The sequence below is a fragment of the Apium graveolens genome, chromosome 10, assembly GCF_009905375.1.
Source record: "Apium graveolens cultivar Ventura chromosome 10, ASM990537v1, whole genome shotgun sequence".
In the NCBI taxonomy this organism is placed as follows: Eukaryota; Viridiplantae; Streptophyta; class Magnoliopsida; order Apiales; family Apiaceae; genus Apium; species Apium graveolens.
Window position 1 is genome coordinate 124,599,758 of NC_133656.1, and position 20,419 is coordinate 124,620,176.

Consider the following 20,419-nt stretch of genomic DNA (forward strand, 5'->3'; position numbering starts at 1 on the left):
TAGTGATCTTTGACATCATCACTTATATATTATACTTTCATTCTTACAACAATGACGAGTATATTGTCATTTTTCGTACAACCTTGAATGCCCAATTATTGATATAAGAAGTTTGAATCATTAGATTTATTCATCTATATTATCTTAAAGGCTACTATTGCCGATATAACTTTTACCCACTAATTTTCTAGGAATTCTAGGAAAATTATGCTCAATTTGATGGAGACAATTGCTCCCGTGATTATGAAGCAGGGGAACATGAAGAAAAGGTTGAGAGTGATGGTGGGGTAAAGAATTTTTTTTTTTACAGTCGATAAAACCTCTTTCATGCATGTACCTTCAGCGTCAAAGGGGAAGAAAAATATTTCCCAATTTTTTTATGAAATTGATTCTTTCTATGTGTTTTTCGGCTTTATCAAGTAAGTTTGCTTTGATGTGAGATACCTTAATTTATTCTTATTGTTGAACGTTCTTGTAATTCCCCGTAATTTAACATTCTTCTAATCATTTTGCACTTACTCGGGATAATTTATGTTGTAAATGTTTATAAATTCATTTTATAGTCTGCTGGAGTCTGGATGGATCCTCTTATCATACAAAATATGAGGATGGTTGCGGAGCTATGATCTGATCCCGGTCTTATGTCCTATTCATGGTAGAAAATATGATATATAAAATTGTCAAACGGGTACAATGTGTATTTTTTTCTCTGCGTTTTATTTTCATATGTTAAAATTTTCTGGTGGTATATCTTGCACTAAGAAAAACCTCTCATTTAGTTGATGAACGGGATGGTCGTGTCTATGGATCACCAAAAATTGACCAATCAATTTATAATTTGACAAATTTACCAGGTGGAGATAGTAACTTGAATAATTGGTATAGAGGAGATTGGTCTTGAGGATTACTTTGATATGTGTCCTGGTAAGTATAGTGATAAAGATAGAATGTCTGGTAAGTATAGTGATAAAGATAGAATGTCTGATTCCACTTTGATTTGAAGATGAGGTTGGTTAAAGATATTTTCACAGATGATCACATAGAAAGTTGATAACAAATCTCATCTAATATATATTCCAAGATATATTGAGTTAGTTAGAAGGAAAGTGAGTTGCTCGTGTTTACTATCATCTGCCAAATGCTTGAAGAAGATGGAGTATTGTATTATATTTTATCAGTTTGTAGTTATTGTAGTGCTTTTATTTTGTCATGTCGTGCAAGGTTTCCGTCACTTTTTTTCCAACAATGCCTCCTCGTATATTTTAATATTTTAATTTTGTTGTATTTCTGTTAAGAGAATAGAAGAACACAAAAACGAAAATATAGGAAGTAGTCTGAGGCTACCAAACTGGTGTTCAAGCGGCTTATATTTTTATCAAATCAGATTGTTTAGGTCAATTTTATTTACTATTATCAATTTTATTTACTATTATGTGGCTATTATTTTTATCAAATCATAATGTTTAGGGCAAAATTTTTATTTACTATTATATTTTGTAGTGTGCAGGTTCATGACTCAAGTTACTCTAAGTCTATAACTAACATCTTTTGAGAAGATTGAGAAAAGTTTTGTAAAAATATATATGTAGGTACATATGAATTCTGTACCTCCAATTTTGTGTTTATATTATTTGGATTCATTTATATGATCATAAAATATATTTTTTCTAGTTAATATGTGTCCATATCTATAATTGATGATATTATTATTTGAAAGATCACAATGTGTCAAATAAAAGAGGATGCACATGATAATTTTAAGATTTGTTAAAAGCAGTATCTTTTTGACAATCACATGTCAAAGATATTTGAAATAGACTATTTTATATATTTTTAATTAAAATAGATTTTTAAAATAATAAGCCGGTTTTAAATAACAAATTCAGTAAGAAATATAACAAAACACATATTAAATTTTTTATCCGAATTTTTATTGTAAATATGTGAACTATAATAAATTTTAAAAAGAATCAACTTCATTAAAATATATTTAAAATAATTAGATATTAAACATATTCGATATGTTTAATATCTATTTACTTAAACACATTTTTTAACATCTAATTTTCAAAAAGATGATTATCATAGAGTTTTAAAATATTATTTTAGTGAGGTCCATGATTTTCATGAGCGTCGATATAATTTAGGATAAAGTTTTTTGACTAACAATATAGAAGAAAAATGAAAAAAAAATGACTAACAATATAGATCTTATAAATCTTATTTCGATGTGATGTCCATGTAAATTTATCATCCCCTTTTTTGACTAATAATATCAAAGAAAAATAAAAAAATTTGAAGACACTCATTTATATGAATTTTTAACGGGTGTTATTTTTCGAAATGGAATTTATATAATTTGTTTTCACTGTAATAATATAACAAATTATATTATATAATTTGACATTCAATGATGTAAACTTCTTTTTGAGTAGATGATTTAAGAAAACTTTTTAATATCTATATAAAAATTTATAAAATAATTCATATATATATTTTTATCATATTAAAAATAAAAATTATTATTATTATTATTAGTAGTAGTAGTATTAGTGCGAGTAAAGTGACTATGAAAAATTTTTAGCTAATATTTTTTTAAAATTATTTTCGTTATATGCTCATTAAATCATCCATTACATGATTTAGTGTTTTAGGCAATTTAAATGAATTTATGTAATTATTCGCATAAGTTCATTAACTCTTAATTTCAATAGTTATATATAATATCTTTTTTCCCATATGCCGTGTTTTCACAAATTATTTTTATTATTGAAATTTTTGGTTTGGAATTTGTAACAACACCTATATAATTTAGTGAAAGATATGGTATAACCTCTCATTATACTATATTATGAGTATTGGTGATATAAGTGTTCATTTTAAAAAAATTATTAAGATACTTTTATGCAAATTTAAGTTATACCGGGGCATTTTATTTTTAACATACTTTTATGTCACATTCTTTTAATATTTTTATTTTTATATTTAATTTGAATTAAAAAATTTAACATATGAGATCTATTGATCTAAATTTTTAAAAGATATGTTTTGATGATAATTATGTGTATATACATGTATATGTTCCTTATGTTTTTAGAAATGAAAGTATATTTTATATTTATATATAGTATGGTATTAACTATTAAGATGACCTATAGTTATTTTTTATTTTATAAAATGATAATATAAATAATCTCTATTATATTTTTTAGTTGTACAATACGAGACATCATAAAAAACGAAGCCCGAAAATAGTCAACGAATATTTTATTTTGATGTTATTTCAATTTTAAAACTATTATATATCCACTCATATTTTAGTTGTTATACGAATAAAAATCTTATTTTGATTTCATTTCAATTTTAAATTATTGTGTATACTCTAAGTACTTTTTAGTTATAAAATACGAGTCTTAGTCGAATTCAGTTAAAAAAATATATTATAAAATAACTTTTATGCAGATTTTAGTTATACCGAGGCATTGTCATATTTTTTAATATTACATTTTTATATTTTATTTGAATTAAATATTTTAATATATATAATTTGTTGATTTAATTTTTTTAAAATTGATAATAATTATATATATGCATGTGTATGTTCCTTATGTTCTTAGAAATGAAAGTATATTTTATATAACATGGATCAATATGGTTAAGGTGAATTATACATATTTTCGATTATTTTTCATTTTATAAAAAGATAATATAAATAATCTCTATTTTTACACACCACATGTGTATGTATAAAGTTAATGAGTGTAGATTTATTGATATTATGTATGTTTGTATTTAGGCTCTATATGTAACTCAAATGACATGAAATGATTATTTGTTGCAAGATCATAATTTTCTATTGCCTGCTATTTCATCACGAATCAATAGAATCAGAAATGCTTACATATCGCCATATTTCATCACAAATTAAATAAATTCAGAATTTGTAACCCTTATTTTCTCTAAGTTGAACATCCTTGAAAAGGATTTGATTTTGTTGATCAAGAACTACTTCACTTTTTACATGAAAGTTATATATAAATCATAAGTATTTAAATATTTAAATTTATAGATTTCTCTATTCTTGCATAGTTAGATGGAGGCAGATGAGCAAAAAGAAGGGAAGTTAAAGGAATATAAACTTTCAGAGGTATAGAATAGAGACCAGAGTTTAGCATATTGCTGGTGGGATGACTATTTAGAATATTTGCCAACAACTCCATTTGTACAACAGCTCTTTGTTTAAATACATTCAAACGGATTCGCTTATTTAGTAATTACCTGGATTATCATGTTTTAACTTGCAAGTTATTTTAATGGGATGTTATATTGGCTTGAAAAGGTAAAAATGTTCTTTTTTTCCTGCTTGGATAACATATTTTCGCTTCTTATGTAGTTTGATAGGTTGGCCCTGCATAAGCACAAACATGATTGTTAGGAAGACAACAGTGCTAACATCTCTATATGCGCGTTGTATGTGTCTAAATTATTTCATGAGATAAGCCTGGTAAGAAATAACTTTAGTTGATTTATGTTTATTTCTCCATAACAGAACATGCGACAAGTTTGAGGTGAAAAGAAATATTAATTAAATAGAACCAGAAAGTGAAGTATGGAAGTACAAGTTGTCCGGTAAAAAATGTATAATATAACAAATTCGATAAGTCCTGAAACTGGCCTATGAAAATGATCTGGCTATATGGTATAAATCAAGAAGGAATATATTAGTCCAATAAGATTAGAGAGAGAACTAAAATCAGTTGCTTCTTTTTTATACAGATTTTGGTAGTCGTTGAGTAAAAGAAAAAAAATGGGTTGTGGGAGTGATAGACAGATCATAGCAATTAATAGGATAATGAGAGAATTGTATTTTAGACCTTTATTAGCAGATAAACATATTTGTAAATTTATAACTAATGTTTGTTTCATATGATTTTTGAAAATAATTTTTTTATAACAGATTTTAAACACGGGAGAACAAGGGGGTTTGCAAGTTTTAAATTATCTTTCCCACCATTTACATGCTTGTTATACCCGCTTTCGATTATGGGCCCTAAACAGGTCCCAATGGGTGCATTGAAGGGATGGGTTCTCACATATGAGCTAGAATTGGGGATTCATGTGACTTGGGCCAGCGCATGCAAGCTGGGCTCGTGATATGCGAGCTGGGCTCGGGTACCCACATGCGAGATGGGCTCACGCATGTAAACTGCACTCTCACATGAGAGCTGGGCTCAGGTGTCCATATGCGAGCTGGGCTCAGGTGCCCATACGCGAGCTGGGCTCAGGTGCCCATACATGAGCTGGGCCCATGAGCCCACATCTTATGAAATATAAAGGAAACATCATATTTATTTATTGAGAGGAAAGGCGGTGCGGGCTAAGGTGAGGTCGGCCCGCATTAAAGGACTTTGTGTACAACATAAAAAGTGACTCATAGATGACTGAGTTGCTCGTAAATTTCGGGACCAACACGGGTTATTCCTACAATTAGGGGAGGAAATGCGGAGATGTCACGAGATTGTAGGAAGTGTGTGGAGCTGGTCGAGATTTACGTGACTAATTGGCTGAAGGCCTGACTTTATCATGGGCTTGGGCTGCACGGGTTGAAGAACCCTAACCCTAGCCTATGTAACTTGTTCCCCAAGAACTACATGAGGCTTGATCCCTAAAATAGGGTATGTAGGCACTTGTATGAGACATGAGTCGACACTTGATAGAGAATAACAAAAACCCTATTCTTTCTTAAGGAGTCAACATACAAGCTCAGCCACCACCATATACAACCTTCCTCCACCCTCAAACATCACCCTTGATCTTTATTCCGGCCAATAACCTCCAAAACACCGTTATACGAAATTCTTCCTATAACATTTGGTACTAGAAGGAGGGGTACATCATCTTTGGGAGAAGAGATGACCAAAGGAGGCAAACAAGTGGTGACACCGGGAAGCGGGGGCAAGAAGAAGGACCAGAACGAGGTCGAGCACACGCCCTCAGAGAATCAGGCGCCACCACCGCCAATCGCGGTCGTGGACGGACAGGCGGTCATAACGTATCTCGAAGGAATAGCCGATCAGATTAACGAGATCTACGCCCGGATGTCCAGGGTAGAGAAAAGCTCGGTCCGGAATGCCAAGCAGAAGGCAAGCCGCCTCAAGGTCTCTCAGCGTAGCCGGAAGGGCAAGGGTCCTCAAAAATGGCTGATCCACGAGTTTGATGACGCAGCAACCGAGACCAAGCAGAAGAAAGATGCATCACTAGAAGAGGAAGAGATACCTCAGTATCGGGTTAAGCGGGGCAGCCAGATCTCTGAGAGATCGGGGAAGAAGCCAGCTTCATCCGAGGCAAGGTCGACGAGTGTGCTAGACCGCGTGGGCAAGAAGCTAAGTAAGCATGACACCAGGATCAAATTGGAGAATAGCAAGAAAGAGAGAGAAGAGAAGGAGCCCGAAGATCAGAGAACCCTAAAAAGAGGGCGTGCAACGACTCCTTCAAAAAAATGACAGCGTACCCCGCCTAGGAGGGAGGGACAACGTAGGCGCAAAAACAATCATGAAGAGGAGTCGCGGTGCAAGCTGGAGGAAGGGGATGCCATGAGCGACCTCAGGGCTCTCACCACTCTAGTAATGCAAGTGGTGACAGAGAAAGAGAAGTCGTTAGAGTGGGTGACCTAAGGACGATCCTAGATCAGATGGAACAAGAGAAGAGGGGACCCCTGCCCTTGACGGCCCCTTCTCCATTCATGGCTGTTATCCGATCATCTCCCTTGCCTCGAATATTTAGGCACAACCCCGATCTTATGTTCAACGGCGAAGCCGACCCGACGGAATATCTTATACAATTTAACACAGAGATGGAGGTCTATCAGGTGTCGAAGCCAACCCGCTGCAGACTTTTTGCAGCATCACTCCGAGGAAGTGCCCAGTAATGGTTTTCCAAGTTCGGGTCGGCTAGCATAAGGACATGGCGGCAGTTGAAAGACCTGTTCATCCGAAAATTTCAATCCACCCTCCACTACTCACCTCCTGTGGCCACGCTAGCCAACATCAAGCTGAGGGAGGGGGAACCTCTGGTGGAGTACTTTCGTCGGTTCAATAATGAAGTTCCTAAGGTGAGAGGTGCTAGTGAAGAGACCATCAAGAACTTTCTGATAGAGGGGTTGAAAGAAGGGTCAACATTTTGGAAAAGCCTACAGGCTAGCGAGCCAAGGACCTCGGCAGAATTCTATGAGCAAGCTGAACCCTTTAAGAGGGTGGAGAAGTCGATGAGGGAACTGAAAATCAGCAAGAACTATCGAGACAAGAGAGACCGGTCCTCGAGCTCTGATGAGAGAAGGAAGACGTATCAGCGTAGTTCGAGCCCCAAGAAGTCTTCCCGGGGCAAAGAGATAAACAAAGATTTAGGGAGGCCCTATACAAGCAAATGGCATACACACACCCCTCTGGTAGCCTCCATCGACCACATATATGCTACCTATGCGGGAAATGGGGTGTTCAGAAAGGCAGCCCCTCTCACAGACTACAACAAGAGGGATACTTCAAAGTATTGTGCATACCACGAGGCCACGGGACATGATATACCTGATTACAAACAATTGAATGATGAAATTGAGACGCTGATAAGACAAGGGAAGCTTACAGAGTGGGTTATTAAGGACGTTCGAAAACACAGGACTGATTATCATATTGTCCCCCCCATCCCCAGAAGACAAAGAGAGGGTACCCCGGGTCGGTAGCTAGGCCTCGGCCCTAGCTCGGTTTATAGACTTATTATAAAGTGGGCTGAGGCCCGGCTTGACTTATAAATTTAACATCTTAATGAAGCAACTGTTTTGTCCTCTCATGGGCTCCCAAGGATGGGCTCCCCTGCTGGTATTTTAATCTATTAACAGGTGTCAAAATATCAAGGCAACAAATAAATATCAACCATTCATTCATAGATAATGGAAAGTGAAAAGATTACATGCTTGTGGTCTCAGGGAGGAACCTGTATGGCACTACCCCCCAAGACTTAGGAATATTTTAAGATAATACTAAGTCTGAGAAAAATAATATTACTGATAATACTTGCGGAGGTGTTCCGCATTCTAGGCTCTCGGGATCAATTTGTCTTGCATATCATTGAGGTGGTAGGTTCCCTCCCAAAGCACTGATTTTATCTTGTAGGGGCCTTCCCAATTTTCCCCGAAGACTCCATGGCTCACCACCTTGGTGTTTGGCATGACACGACGCAGAACCAAATCTCCCACCTTAAAAGTCTGGGCTCGAACCTTGTTGTTGTAGTGCCTTGTTGTCCTCTTTGATATGCTTCTATCCTAATCTGAGCATTCTCTCGAGTCTCTTCAATCATGTCCAAGTAGAGTCGATGGTTTACCTCATTCGTTTCTGAGTTGTAGTTATTCCTTCGAAAAGATCCTGCCCCTACTTCAACCGGCACCATGGCCTCGCACCCATATACCAAAGAGAAAGGGGTCTCCCCAGTTGTAGTCCTAAGGGTCGTGTTGTAAGACCACAGGACATGTGTAAGCTCTACTGACCATGTTCATTTCTTCTCCTCAAGGTTTGCCTTCAAGGTGTGCTTAATGATTTTATTAACAGCCTTCATCTGCCCATTGCTTTGGGGGTGGCAAACTGTACTAAAACTCTTCCGAATTCCCAGCTGCTCACAGAACTCCCGCATCTCCTTGCTATCGAACTGTCTCCCATTATCAGATACCAACTTGTAAGGAATACCACAATGGCATACAATGGTTCTGTACAAAAATTCCTTGAGCTTTTTTGCCGTGATGGTGGCCAAAGGCTCGGCCTCTTCCCATTTGGTAAAATAATCCACCGCAACAACTGCATACTTGACACCCCCTAGCCTTCGAGAGTTCCCCAATCAGATCAATTCCCCACATAGCAAGGAGCCACAGGGTTTTTATAATACTTGGCATATCATCGACACTTATGGTACATGATGTATGGAGCGAGGGTGGCCCGCTATCCATTCAGGTTAATCTATAGGGGTGCGAGCTGGTAGTATTCACAAACGTCCCTAATAAAAGGGTGGTGGGGTGAAGAGATTCCCAACCTTAGCAAGAAAGTGGACAAAACCATGTGAGGCACCCCGCCTCCATTCTCTTGCTGGTTGAACATATAACATCGCATGTGCGGCCTGGGCAAGATAACGTGACCCTCGAGCTTAAATTGTTCGATGAGCTCGGCCAGATGCTTTTGAGTGAGCGAGGTGGGCATGTCACGACAAGCGAGCACCTTTATCTCCTCGGCCGAGGTAGGACTCTCCTCCCCATTTGGGATGATCTACTTCCTAAAAATGATTTCACCCTCAAGTTCGGGCTGGGAAGGAGGTACGTAAGGCTCAAGAGAAGCCGCAGGAATATAGTTATAGTTGCAGATTTTAAATTGGCTTTTTACATCTGCCACCTCCTCGCTTTGAGGGGAATCATAAGACCAATGCGAGCCGTTTTCTTCACCCTCGAGCCCCAAGATGGGATACTCTGCGGCAACAGGCTCCTTCCCTCTCTTAGTGTCATAGAAGGCACTCCCCAGGTCACTGTCAGTAGACTCAGAGTCAAAATGAATGGGGTCGAGGTCATTGGCTGCAGCTTACGTAAGGTGAGCCTCTCTCTCTTCAGCGATTTCCCTCAGAATCTTCTCGGCCCATTCTTTGTCTATAGGAGCGGGCTCGCAGTGTAAAAGTTCCTCCACCCCGAGAGATGCTGGTATCTTGGAAAGGTCCACGGGCCTATTTCTCTAGTCATAAATTTTAGTCTCCCTGGTGTAGTCCTCAGGGTTAGAATCAAGGTGAATGTCCAGCGAGCCGGAGCCACCTGCTCACATTAAGTTCTCAACTCGAGCAATGTTTAGGGCCCCTTGAGGGGTGATGGCAGAACTAGGAGAAATAGGTTGGCTGAGACGGCCAGAGAGGGAGGTCAGCTCGCGTTGGAAGTCCTTCGAGCCTCACTGCTTAGGTGGGTATTGGTTTAATGGAGATGGAGTAGCTGAAGAGCGAGTCGGGCTGGCAGATGAAGAGCCGGACTCGAAGAAGAGCGAGACGATCCGTAGGAGCGGGTTGAAGATGCACTCGACATCTGTAAAAGATGGTAAATATTAGTGTGTGGTCCTAAAAAATGTATAAATAAGTATGGGGTCACACCTAAGTGTCATCACGTCACATACGGGGTCGCACTTAAATATCTATGTGGGCAGATGGGCTCGCATCGTAGTTGATTGTGTGTGGGCTCGCATCGAACATGTGGTGTGTGCTCGCATGGTACATATGAACAAACAATAATGAAGATGAATGATTGAGGATCAAAGGGGTACCTGTAGGTGAATCGTAGGATGGTCCTGATGAATCTATTCCCGGAGAATATCGCAGCCGGTAGACGGTTCTTGTGGTGATGATGGTTTTTGTCGTGGTAGATCCTTGAGCAAATTGGGCAGAAGTTTGTTAAGTGTACTTGGAGTTGTGAGAAATGAAATGAGATTTTCACATATTTATAGGAGATAGGAGAGAGAAAGGAGAAGCGCCACGTGTCATCATCTCAGAGGATGACACGCATCCCTACACCAGCTGTCCTACAGTTGTCATGGGCTTAAAACTCATGACCGTTGAGAGACATGCGAGGCGGATGGGTGCGACCTAGTGGGCACGCACTCGCAGGATCAAAAAATCTAAATGTTGGAAAATTCCTAGCCTCAAGATGCGACCAGGAATTTTGGGGGGTATTTGTTATGACCGTTTTCGGTCATTGGCCCTAAACAGGTCCCAATAGGTGCATTGAAAGGATGGACTCTCACATATGAGCTATAATTGGGGATTCATGTGACATGGGCCAGCGCGTGCGAGCTGGGCTTGTGATGTGCGAGCTGGGCTCAGGTACCCACATGTGAGATGGGCTCACACATGTAAACTGGGCTCTCACATGAGAGCTGGGCTCAGGTGCCCATACGCGAGCTGGGCTCAGGTGCCCATACATGAGCTGGGCCCATGAGCCCACATCTTATGAAAAAACAGGAAACATCATATTTATTTATTGAGAGGAAAGGCGGTGCGGGATGAGGTGACCATGACGACCCACATTAAAGGACTTTGTGTGCAACATGGAAAGTGACTCATAGATAACTGAGTTGCTCATAGATTTCAGGGCCGACACGGGTTATTCCTACAATTATGGGAAGAAATGCGGAGATGCCGCGAGATTGTAGAAAGCGTATGGAGCCGATTGAGATTTACGTGACTAATTGGCTGAAGGCCTGACTTTATCATGGGCTTGGGCTGCACGGTTTGAAGAACCCTAACCCTAGCCTATGTGACTTGTTCCCCAAGAACTACGTGAGGCTTGATCCCTATAAATAGGGTACGTAGGCACTTGTATGAGACATGAGTCGACACTTGATAGAGAATAACAAAAACCCTATTCTTTTTTAAGGAGTCAATATACAAGCTCAACCACCACCATATACAATCTTCCTCCGCCCTCAAACATCACCCTTGATCTTTATTCCGGCCAATAACCTCCAAAACACCGTTATACGAAATTCTCCCTGTAACAATGCTTATTCTTCATTTAATCTTTTTCAGAAGCTTTGAACTATATACTAAATCTTACATATTATCTCGCTACCTGCATCTTACTTTCTTCTAGACAATTGACCACATTATTACAACTTTTTATCTCACTAGTTAATTTAAGCTTGCTCTATATTAACATGAATTTAAGGAAATATAATGAAACTCTATATCATTAATTTCACATCCTTTTTCGATTCATACTTTTTCATAAAATATGCATTTTTTCTACTTTAAATACACATATTGAGAAACAAATATATATTTAAGAAAATAAAACAATTCAATAGAAGACTTTTGTAAAATATAACGACCGAAATTGTGCACCATTAATTTCATATTCTTTTTTAATTCATAGTTTTTATTAAATATACATAAAAAGAATTCAACATGCTACATTTTTAATTCAATTACTTTGATATTTAAGAAAAATACTTTTTATATTTTATACCTTTTTGGTTTCATAATATGAGGTGTCTTATATCTTAATTTTATATTATTCCAATTTCAGTATTATTGTATATCCTCTATTATACGTTTTAGTTATAGAATACGAGCTGTCGTCGAATATGAAGAAGAGAAACAATCAATTATTATATTATTTTAATTTCATTTCAATTAAAATATTATTCTATATCCTCTTTTATACCCTTTTAGTTGCAGAATATGAGGCGTCGTCGAAAACGACGTCGGGATACTGTTATTAAATATCTTATTTTTAATTTTATTTCAATTTCAAAATTATCGTATATCCTTGTTAGGGCGAAAACACGCGCTAAAATTACACGCAAGTATACGCGATCACAAGTAGTATAAGATATAAATCAGATTCGTTCCCACAAAGATTCTTTTTAGTTAACTTAAGATTATGCACATATGCAACAATGGTATGGCTATCGCTCAATGCTAAAACAATAACAAGTTGAGATGTTTATAACTAAGACTAAACTAACATGCAATTAACTAAGAATAAAAGTGATTGTATTAAATATATGAGACAAACATGGGATTCTAACTTCATTAAATACTTCATTCAAAGTCATTGTTCTTAACCTTAGCATACAGTGGTGATGACAACTAATCAGATAACAAGAAACTAGTAAACGCCAACTGTCGTTGTACTAATACCCTACTAGCAGACATCCACAAAAGAGATAGAAGCTGAATACACACCAATTATGTTGAGACCCTATACGTCTATAGAATTTGACAATATAAAGGCTTAATGAACAAGTTATCTATCGTGATTACATAGGGCAAGTAAGATGGTTATAATTACCTACGAATCATGCATAATAAATACATGAACCTATGCTAGCAAGGCAAGTTCTAAATCTCTATATTCACTTTTGCTTCAATAGAGATTAACACGCTATCTTATATGCTAGCTATGCACATAAGACGAATAAGCACAACCAATACTAGAATATCAATTAATCACCACACACCAAGATATTGAAACAAATTAACTATAGAAATCCATAAGTAAATCCGTTAGAACCCCATGATAACGATTAGTTCATAACCGAACTCATCGTCACCATGGGTTCCAATGAAAACATGATAATAAATAATATAAGAGTACTAGGGTTCAAAGACAAATCGAAAACAAGCATCCGAAGTACAACTATAATAAAGAAAATAAAAGTCTTCTTCTCCGTAGCTACATTGCTACTGCTTGCTAATTAGCTAATAATTTAATTTGCATTATTAAGACTTACCTCTGTCAAATGTCATCTGTCAATCAACTATAATCAAGGGGCATCCTATTAGAAAAAAATACAGTGTTCATATAATTCGGCTCGCCAAATTCGGCAGCCCGGCTCGCCGTGTCCCCTCATCCGTCTGCAACTCGTGTAAACCACCAAAATCGTTTAACTCGGGTAAATCGCGGGCCGTTCACGAATTACCATTTATCGAACCGGCCCGAACCCGGCACGGCTCGTCTTATCACACGGGTTGTTTACGAGTTCATAGCTAAACGAACCGGCCCGCCGAAAATTCGGCACGGCACACACGGCATGATCGTGTGGCCACCTCTACTTGTTGTTAAAAACATCTTTTTATCACTATATATAAGCCCCTAATGGACCTGGACCCTCAAAATCATCAAATTCTACTAAAATCAGGATTCTGGGGCAAAAAGGGCGGGGACGGCGCGCTCAAAATAGCGCGGGCGCGCTGGGCGGGGCGGCCGCGCTGGTTTTGGGGGCGGCCGCGCCTGACTTCTGGACTTTTCTGCAGTTTCTTCTTTTGGCCGTATCTTGAGTTCTGCTCGTCAGAAATAGGCGATTGAACTGCCCACACGAAGCTCTCGAGATCATCTACAATTTGGGAATGTCCTTGACTTCAGATTCTTGGCTCTTTTCAGCATATTTCCTTTAGAAATTTCTTTCTTCCTCAAACTAATGCATGTAATGCAAAAACACAAAAACACATCAAACATACCGGATACTTGAGTCCAAAATACCAATTTAAGCCTGACATAAAGCATTCTAAGTAGATATAAAATCCACTTATCACACCCCCAAACTTGAATCGATGCTTGTCTTCAAGCATAAACACTCAAATCTATAAAATAAACTTAATGCATGAATGCAACTACGTGAATGCAACTAAATGATAATGCAATCGATCCCCTCGGAATAAACATACCCAAATGAATAAGGCAACGCCTCTAAGAATGCAATAACTCAAAACAGAGTTCAAATAAATCTCACAAATCAACTCACAAACCAGAACGTGCGTTTGTGGAATGCTTAACGGAAATACTCTCGATACTAGATCAATAATCATAACTTATCTTTCATCAAAACAATCACAAGTTTATAAACAAAATAGACATTAAATGTATAATGAATCACAACACCTCCTTCCTACTAGAGTTATACAAGGATTCATGCTATTATTGAACACATAACAAAAATACTTATTTGATCGTGTAATGAATGAGGTCCCTAAAAGACTTATACAATAATACCCATGTAGCGAGCGTTAGGTTAGCGAATCCCAGACTATGAAAATCCTTAGGTCACTAGGCACAAAATCCCCTAAGAACTTAATAACTCGAGTATTAAAGAGTTCGCCCTTGATCAATTATGCATAAACATATTTTTTTTTCTTTTCTTTCATTTTTTTTCTTTTTTTCCATATCAACGATTTCTAAATGAGTGTGTTTCGCTCCATCTCATTCAACCCTAGACTACTCATATAAATATGAGCCGGCTAATAGGCATTTGACGCCTAGCCTTATTCACAACTAGCAATGAATTCCAAGCTTTTCTCCAGTTTTAAAAATTCAGTGTTCTTTTTATCATTACGAGAATACCAAAAATTCTAGATATAAACAAGTGATTAAATCTCAACAACTACATAAATATGATCATGAACTAGATCAAAAGCAATCATATAAGACTTGTGATTTTTTTTTCTGGCATGCAAATCAATTCATTAGGACTTAAACATCCCTCTATTTAACATCATTATACTCAAATTAACATCAACCAATCAATCAGAAATAGCTCATCCTACGGGATCATGTTATATGCATGTAAATGCAACTACATGGACTCACATAATAACACGAACAAAAATGCAAACAAATATGACATTATGAACAATCATGCAAAAATACGAATGAAATACACTAAACATGCTACATGAATCTATATGGACACACACAAACTAATCCTTACATTATCACCCCCAAACTTAAAATTTTCAATGTCCTCATTGAAGGTAATAATAAGGATTTCAAGCATACCTAGTTAGCGGGAGGATCACCCTCTTTGGGTGGAGGATCATGTGGCCAATCAACCTCGACACCAGTGTCTCGGAAAACAGTACCGAGAGAGTGTGTCAAATCTTCAGCAAAACATCGGTGGATGTCATGCATGGCCTCCATACGCCTAGTCAATCACCTGTACTGCTCATCACTAACACCAGTCCTAACAACTGCCCGTTGCGCATGAGAAAAACCCTTTGTAGGCACGGGAGTATTCAGCCAGTCACCCTTTAGATTATCATAGATATAACCCAACCCCTTGTCCGGGGGTGCACCTAAGAATGCAAAACTCAAGTGATCTGGTAGTGGGTTGAGCTCAAGTGTGGGAGCTTCTTCAATAGACGGCTCGAGACGCTCCTGAGAAATTTTTAACTCTGCTAACCCAAGAGAATCGAATGACATATCCAACTTCATCTTCCACGGAGGTGCATTCAAAACCTGCAGTTGCTCTGCTCCTACTTCATCTTCAATAACTGATTCCACTATTAAGGATCTCTCTAAGGTATCTGACTTTGGAAATTGCTCAAGTTCCGAATTCACGACAGAGTCGATCCGCTCTACTTTAAAGCATCTCTCTTTATCTGTGGGTAACTTTATTTCCTTGAACACATTAAAAGTGACCTTCTGATCTTGAACCTTCATCGTAAGCTCTCCTTTTTGCACATCGATCACAGTTCGGCCTGTAGCCAAGAATGGTCTTCCCAAGATGATTGGAATCTTCTCATCTTCCTCGAAATCTGGAATTACAAAATCAGCAGGGAAGATGAGTTTATACACCTTGACCAAGACATCCTCCACTATTCCTCGCGGATAAGTGATGGAACGGTTAACTAGTTGCAATGACATGTATGTCGGTTTTGGCTAAGGCAAACCAAGTTTCTTGAAGACAGATAAGGGCATCAGATTGATGTTAGCTCCCAAATCACACAAGCATTTGTGGAATGACAACTTTCCAATAGTGCAAGGAATAGTGAAACTTCTAGGATCCTTAAGCTTCAGATGTAATTTCTGTTGCAGAACTGCACTACATTCCTCCATAAGAGAAACGGTCTTTAAGTCATCGAGCTTCACTTTCGGAGAGAGAATACCTTTCAAAAATATTGCATAGCTAGGCATATGTTCAAGAGCTTCAGCGAAAGGTATGTTGATATGAAGTTTCTTGAACACCTCCAAAAACTTAGCAAATAGCTTATCTAACTTCTGCTTCTGCAGCCTCTTTGGAAAAAGAGGCGGAAGATAGACATGTTTCTCCCCTGTATTACCCTCAGGAGGAGTGTGTTTCACAGTTTCTTCCTTGATTCCACCTTGGCATCCTTCTACACCACTTTTTCAGCTAAAATCTCAGTTTCTGGAATTGGCAAGGGTGCAGACGCACCTGCATTTTGGACAGAATTTTCATACTCTTCGTCTTGCTGAATTTGGGGGCTTGCGACCTTTCCGGATCTCAAGGTGATGGAGTTGACCTGTTCGTTAACTTCCCTCTTGCCTGGATTGGCTTCTGTATCACTAGAAAGCGTTCCTGGTAGTCGATTCAATAAGACGTTAGTAATTTGCCCTATCTGGTTCTCCAGAGTCTTGATAGAAATAGCCTGGCTTTGGCATATAAGAGCCTGGTTTTTGTACATAAGCCTCAATCCCTTCAATTCAGATTTTTTATTCGAAGATTGACCTGCAACTCCATGAGTTTATTGTTGAAGTTGGAGTTGTTGTCTTGGTGCAAATTATTGGTGAAAACCAGGAGGGTTGAATTGCGTTGCTCCAAACTGCTGGAACGGCTGTTGCATCACATTCTGATTATTGCTCCATCGGAACTTAGGATGATTCTAGTTATCAGGATGATAAGTGTCTGGAACTGGTTGTTGCAATCTCTGAAAGTTGCTCACAAACTGAGCTGATTCACTAGATATAGCGCATTGCTCCGTCGCATGCGAACCTGCACACAGCTCACAAACACTGGTTATCTGATTAACATCATAGTTAGCCAGAGAATTGATCTTCATAGACAATGCCTTTAGTTGAGCAGTGATAGCCATAGCTATATCCACTTCCAGAACTCCTGCTACCTTTCCCTGTGCCAATCTCTGGGTTGGATACCGATATTCATTAACAGCCATCAGTCCAATTAGCTCATAAGCTTCATTATAGCTCTTAGCCCATAAGGCTCCACCTGATGCTGTGTCGAGCATAGGTCTTGACTGTGCTCCCAAACTGTTATAGAAGCAATTGATAATTATCCAATCAGGCATTCCATGATGAGGACACTTCCTAAGCATCTCCTTGTAGCGCTCCCACGCTTCATATGGAGATTCCCCTGATTGCTGCGCAAACTGAGTAAGAGCATTCCTGATTGCAGCTGTCTTTGCCATAGGGAATAATTTAGTAAGAAATTTATGAGCGAGTTCCTCCCAAGTAGTGATGGAATCTGCTGGTAGAGAGTGTAACCAGCACTTAGCTTTATCCCTCATAGAAAAAGGGAAAAGTCTCAGCTTCACAACATCTTCAGAAATATTGTTGAACTTGAAGGTGTCACAGATCTCGATGAAATCCCTAATATGCATATTAGGATCTTCCGTTGGAGAACCCCCAAACTGGATTGAATTCTGTATCATCTGAATCGTGCCAGGCTTGATTTCAAAGGTATTAGCTACGATTGCTGGCCTGACAATGCTATATTGAATGTCATTGATCTTGGGTTGAGAAAAATCCATCAACGCTTTCATTGGTGCTGCTGGATCTCCCATTATAATGAGTACTTGAAACACAAACAAGAAAACCGTGAAAGTAAAAGAATCCGAGTCAGTGAACTTTAACGACCACTGATGTCAAGAACATAAACTAAAATTAACACCGAGTCCCCGGCAGCAGCGCCAAAAACTTGTTAGGGAGAAAACACGCGCTAAAATTACACGCAAGTATACGCGATCACAAGTAGTATAAGATATGAATCAGATTCGTTCCCACAAAGACTCTTTTTAGTTAACTTAAGATTATGCACCTATGCAACAATGGTATGGCTATCGCTCAATGTTAAGACAATAACAAGTTGAGATGTTTATAACTAAGACTAAATTAACATGCAATTAACTAAGAATAAAAGTTATTGAATTAACTATATGAGACAAACACGGGATTCTAACTTCATTAAATACTTCATTCAAAGTCATTGTTCTTAACCTTAGCATGCAATGGTGATGACAACTAATCAGATAACACGAAACTAGTAAACGCCAACTGTCGTTGTACGAATACCCTACTACCAGACATCCACAAAAGAGATAGAAGCTGAATAGACACCAATTATGTTGAGACCCTATATGTTTATAGAATTTGACAACATAAAGGTTTAATGAACAAGTTATCTATCATAATTATATAGGGAAGGAAAGATGGTTAAAATTACCTACGAATCATGCATAATAAATACATGACTATGCTAGCATGGCAAGTTCTAAATCTCTATATTCACTTTCGCTTCAATAGAGATTAACACAATATCTTATGAGTTAGCTACACACATAAGACGAATAAGCACAACCAATACTAGGATATCAATCAATCACCACACACCAAGATATTGAAACAAATTAACTATAAAAATCCATAAGTAAATCTGTTAGAACCCCATGATAATGATTAGTTCATAACCGAACTCATTATCACCGTGGGTTCCAATGAAAATATGATAATAAACAATATAAGAGTACTTGGATTCAAAGACAAATCGAAAACAAGCATCCGAAGTACAACTATAATAAAGAAAACAAAAGTCTTCTTCTCCATAGCCGTCTCGTGCTCTCAAGATTTTCTTATTGCTCTTCCATCACTCCTTGTTGTTAAAAACATCTTTTTATCACTATATATAAGCCCCTAGTGGACCTGGGCCTGAAAATCATCAAATTCTACTAAAATCAGGATTATGGGGCAAAAAGGGTAGGGTGGCCGTGCTCAAAACATCGTGGGCGCGCTGTTTTTTGGCAGAAAGGCGGGGCGGCCGCACTGGTTTTTGGGGCGGTTGTGCCTGACTTCTGGAGTTTTCTGCAGTTTCTTCTTTTGGTCGAATCTTGAGTTATGCTCGTCAAAATTAGGCGATTCAGCTTCCCACGCGAAGCTCTCGAGATCCTCTACAATTTGGGAATGACCTTGACTTCATATTCTTGGCTCTTTTCAGCATATTTCCTTGAGAAGCTTCTTTTTTCGTCAAACTAATGCATGTAATGCAAAAACACAAAAACTCATCAAACATACTAGATACTTGATTCCAAAACACCAATTTAAGCCTGAAATAAAGCATTCCAAGTAGATATAAAATCCACTTATCAATCATTTATTATAATATTAGAAATGCTAGGTACCCAAAATTGAATCCCAAAACCATTCCAAAATTTCACGTGTCATGTGTTGTTTATTGGTCATGGCATAATTAAATAAGATGGAACTCATGGATTCAAATCAATTCTCCTAAATTAAATAGCCTAAATTGCCACATCACCAATGACACATCATTTTGGAACTCATTTTTTAAACCAATTTTTGGTACTTAGCACTACACTTAAAATATTTAGTGATAAAAAACGGGGCGTCGTTGAAAAGAAAGTTGAGAAATTGTAAATTAATATTTTATTTTAGTCTTACTCCAATTTAAAAATTATTTTATATCTCTTTAGTTGCAGATAAGAGGCGTCCGAGAAACTGTCAATAAATATCTTATTTTGATTTTATTCCAATTTCAAAATTATTATATATATTAGATTATACCTTTTAGTTATAGAATACGAGGCATCGTCGAAAACGAAACCGAGAAACACTCAATGAATATTTTATTTTGATTTTATTCCAATATCAAATTTATTGTATATCCTTTTTATATCTTTTTAGTTACAGAATACGAGGCATCATTTTCGACGATGCCGAGAAACTATCAATAAATATCTTATCTTGATATTATTCCAATTTTAAAATTATTATATATCCTTTATTATACTTTTAGGTTATTGATTACGAAGTATCGTTGAATATGAGAATGAGAAATAATTAATTAATATCTTATTTTGATTTTAT

At 37.5% G+C, this 20,419-nt stretch overlaps 1 protein-coding gene and 1 non-coding gene across 2 annotated transcripts; both read left to right on the forward strand.

The window, feature by feature from the left end:
- The first annotated feature begins 6,691 nt into the window (after nt 1–6,691).
- LOC141690925 (uncharacterized) lies at nt 6,692–7,735 on the forward strand. Its single transcript, XM_074495681.1, has 2 exons — nt 6,692–6,859; nt 6,974–7,735. The coding sequence occupies exons 1-2, from the start codon at nt 6,692–6,694 to the stop codon at nt 7,733–7,735; spliced, it is 930 nt and encodes a 309-aa protein (XP_074351782.1).
- Nucleotides 7,736–17,605: 9,870 nt separating this feature from the next.
- Nucleotides 17,606–17,712, forward strand: LOC141694707 (small nucleolar RNA R71). The gene has a single exon (XR_012563992.1). It is a non-coding gene; the product is annotated as a small nucleolar RNA R71 (small nucleolar RNA).
- Nucleotides 17,713–20,419: the final 2,707 nt, after the last annotated feature.

Excerpts from the sequence above, each read along its gene's own strand:
- LOC141690925 (XM_074495681.1), top strand. The coding sequence starts at position 6,692 with ATGGAACAAGAGAAGAGGGGACCCCTGCCCTTGACGGCCCCTTCTCCA. Across the intron at positions 6,860-6,973 it reads AATTTAACACAGAGATGGAG|TTGAAAGACCTGTTCATCCG; the intron begins GTCTATCAGGTG and ends ACATGGCGGCAG.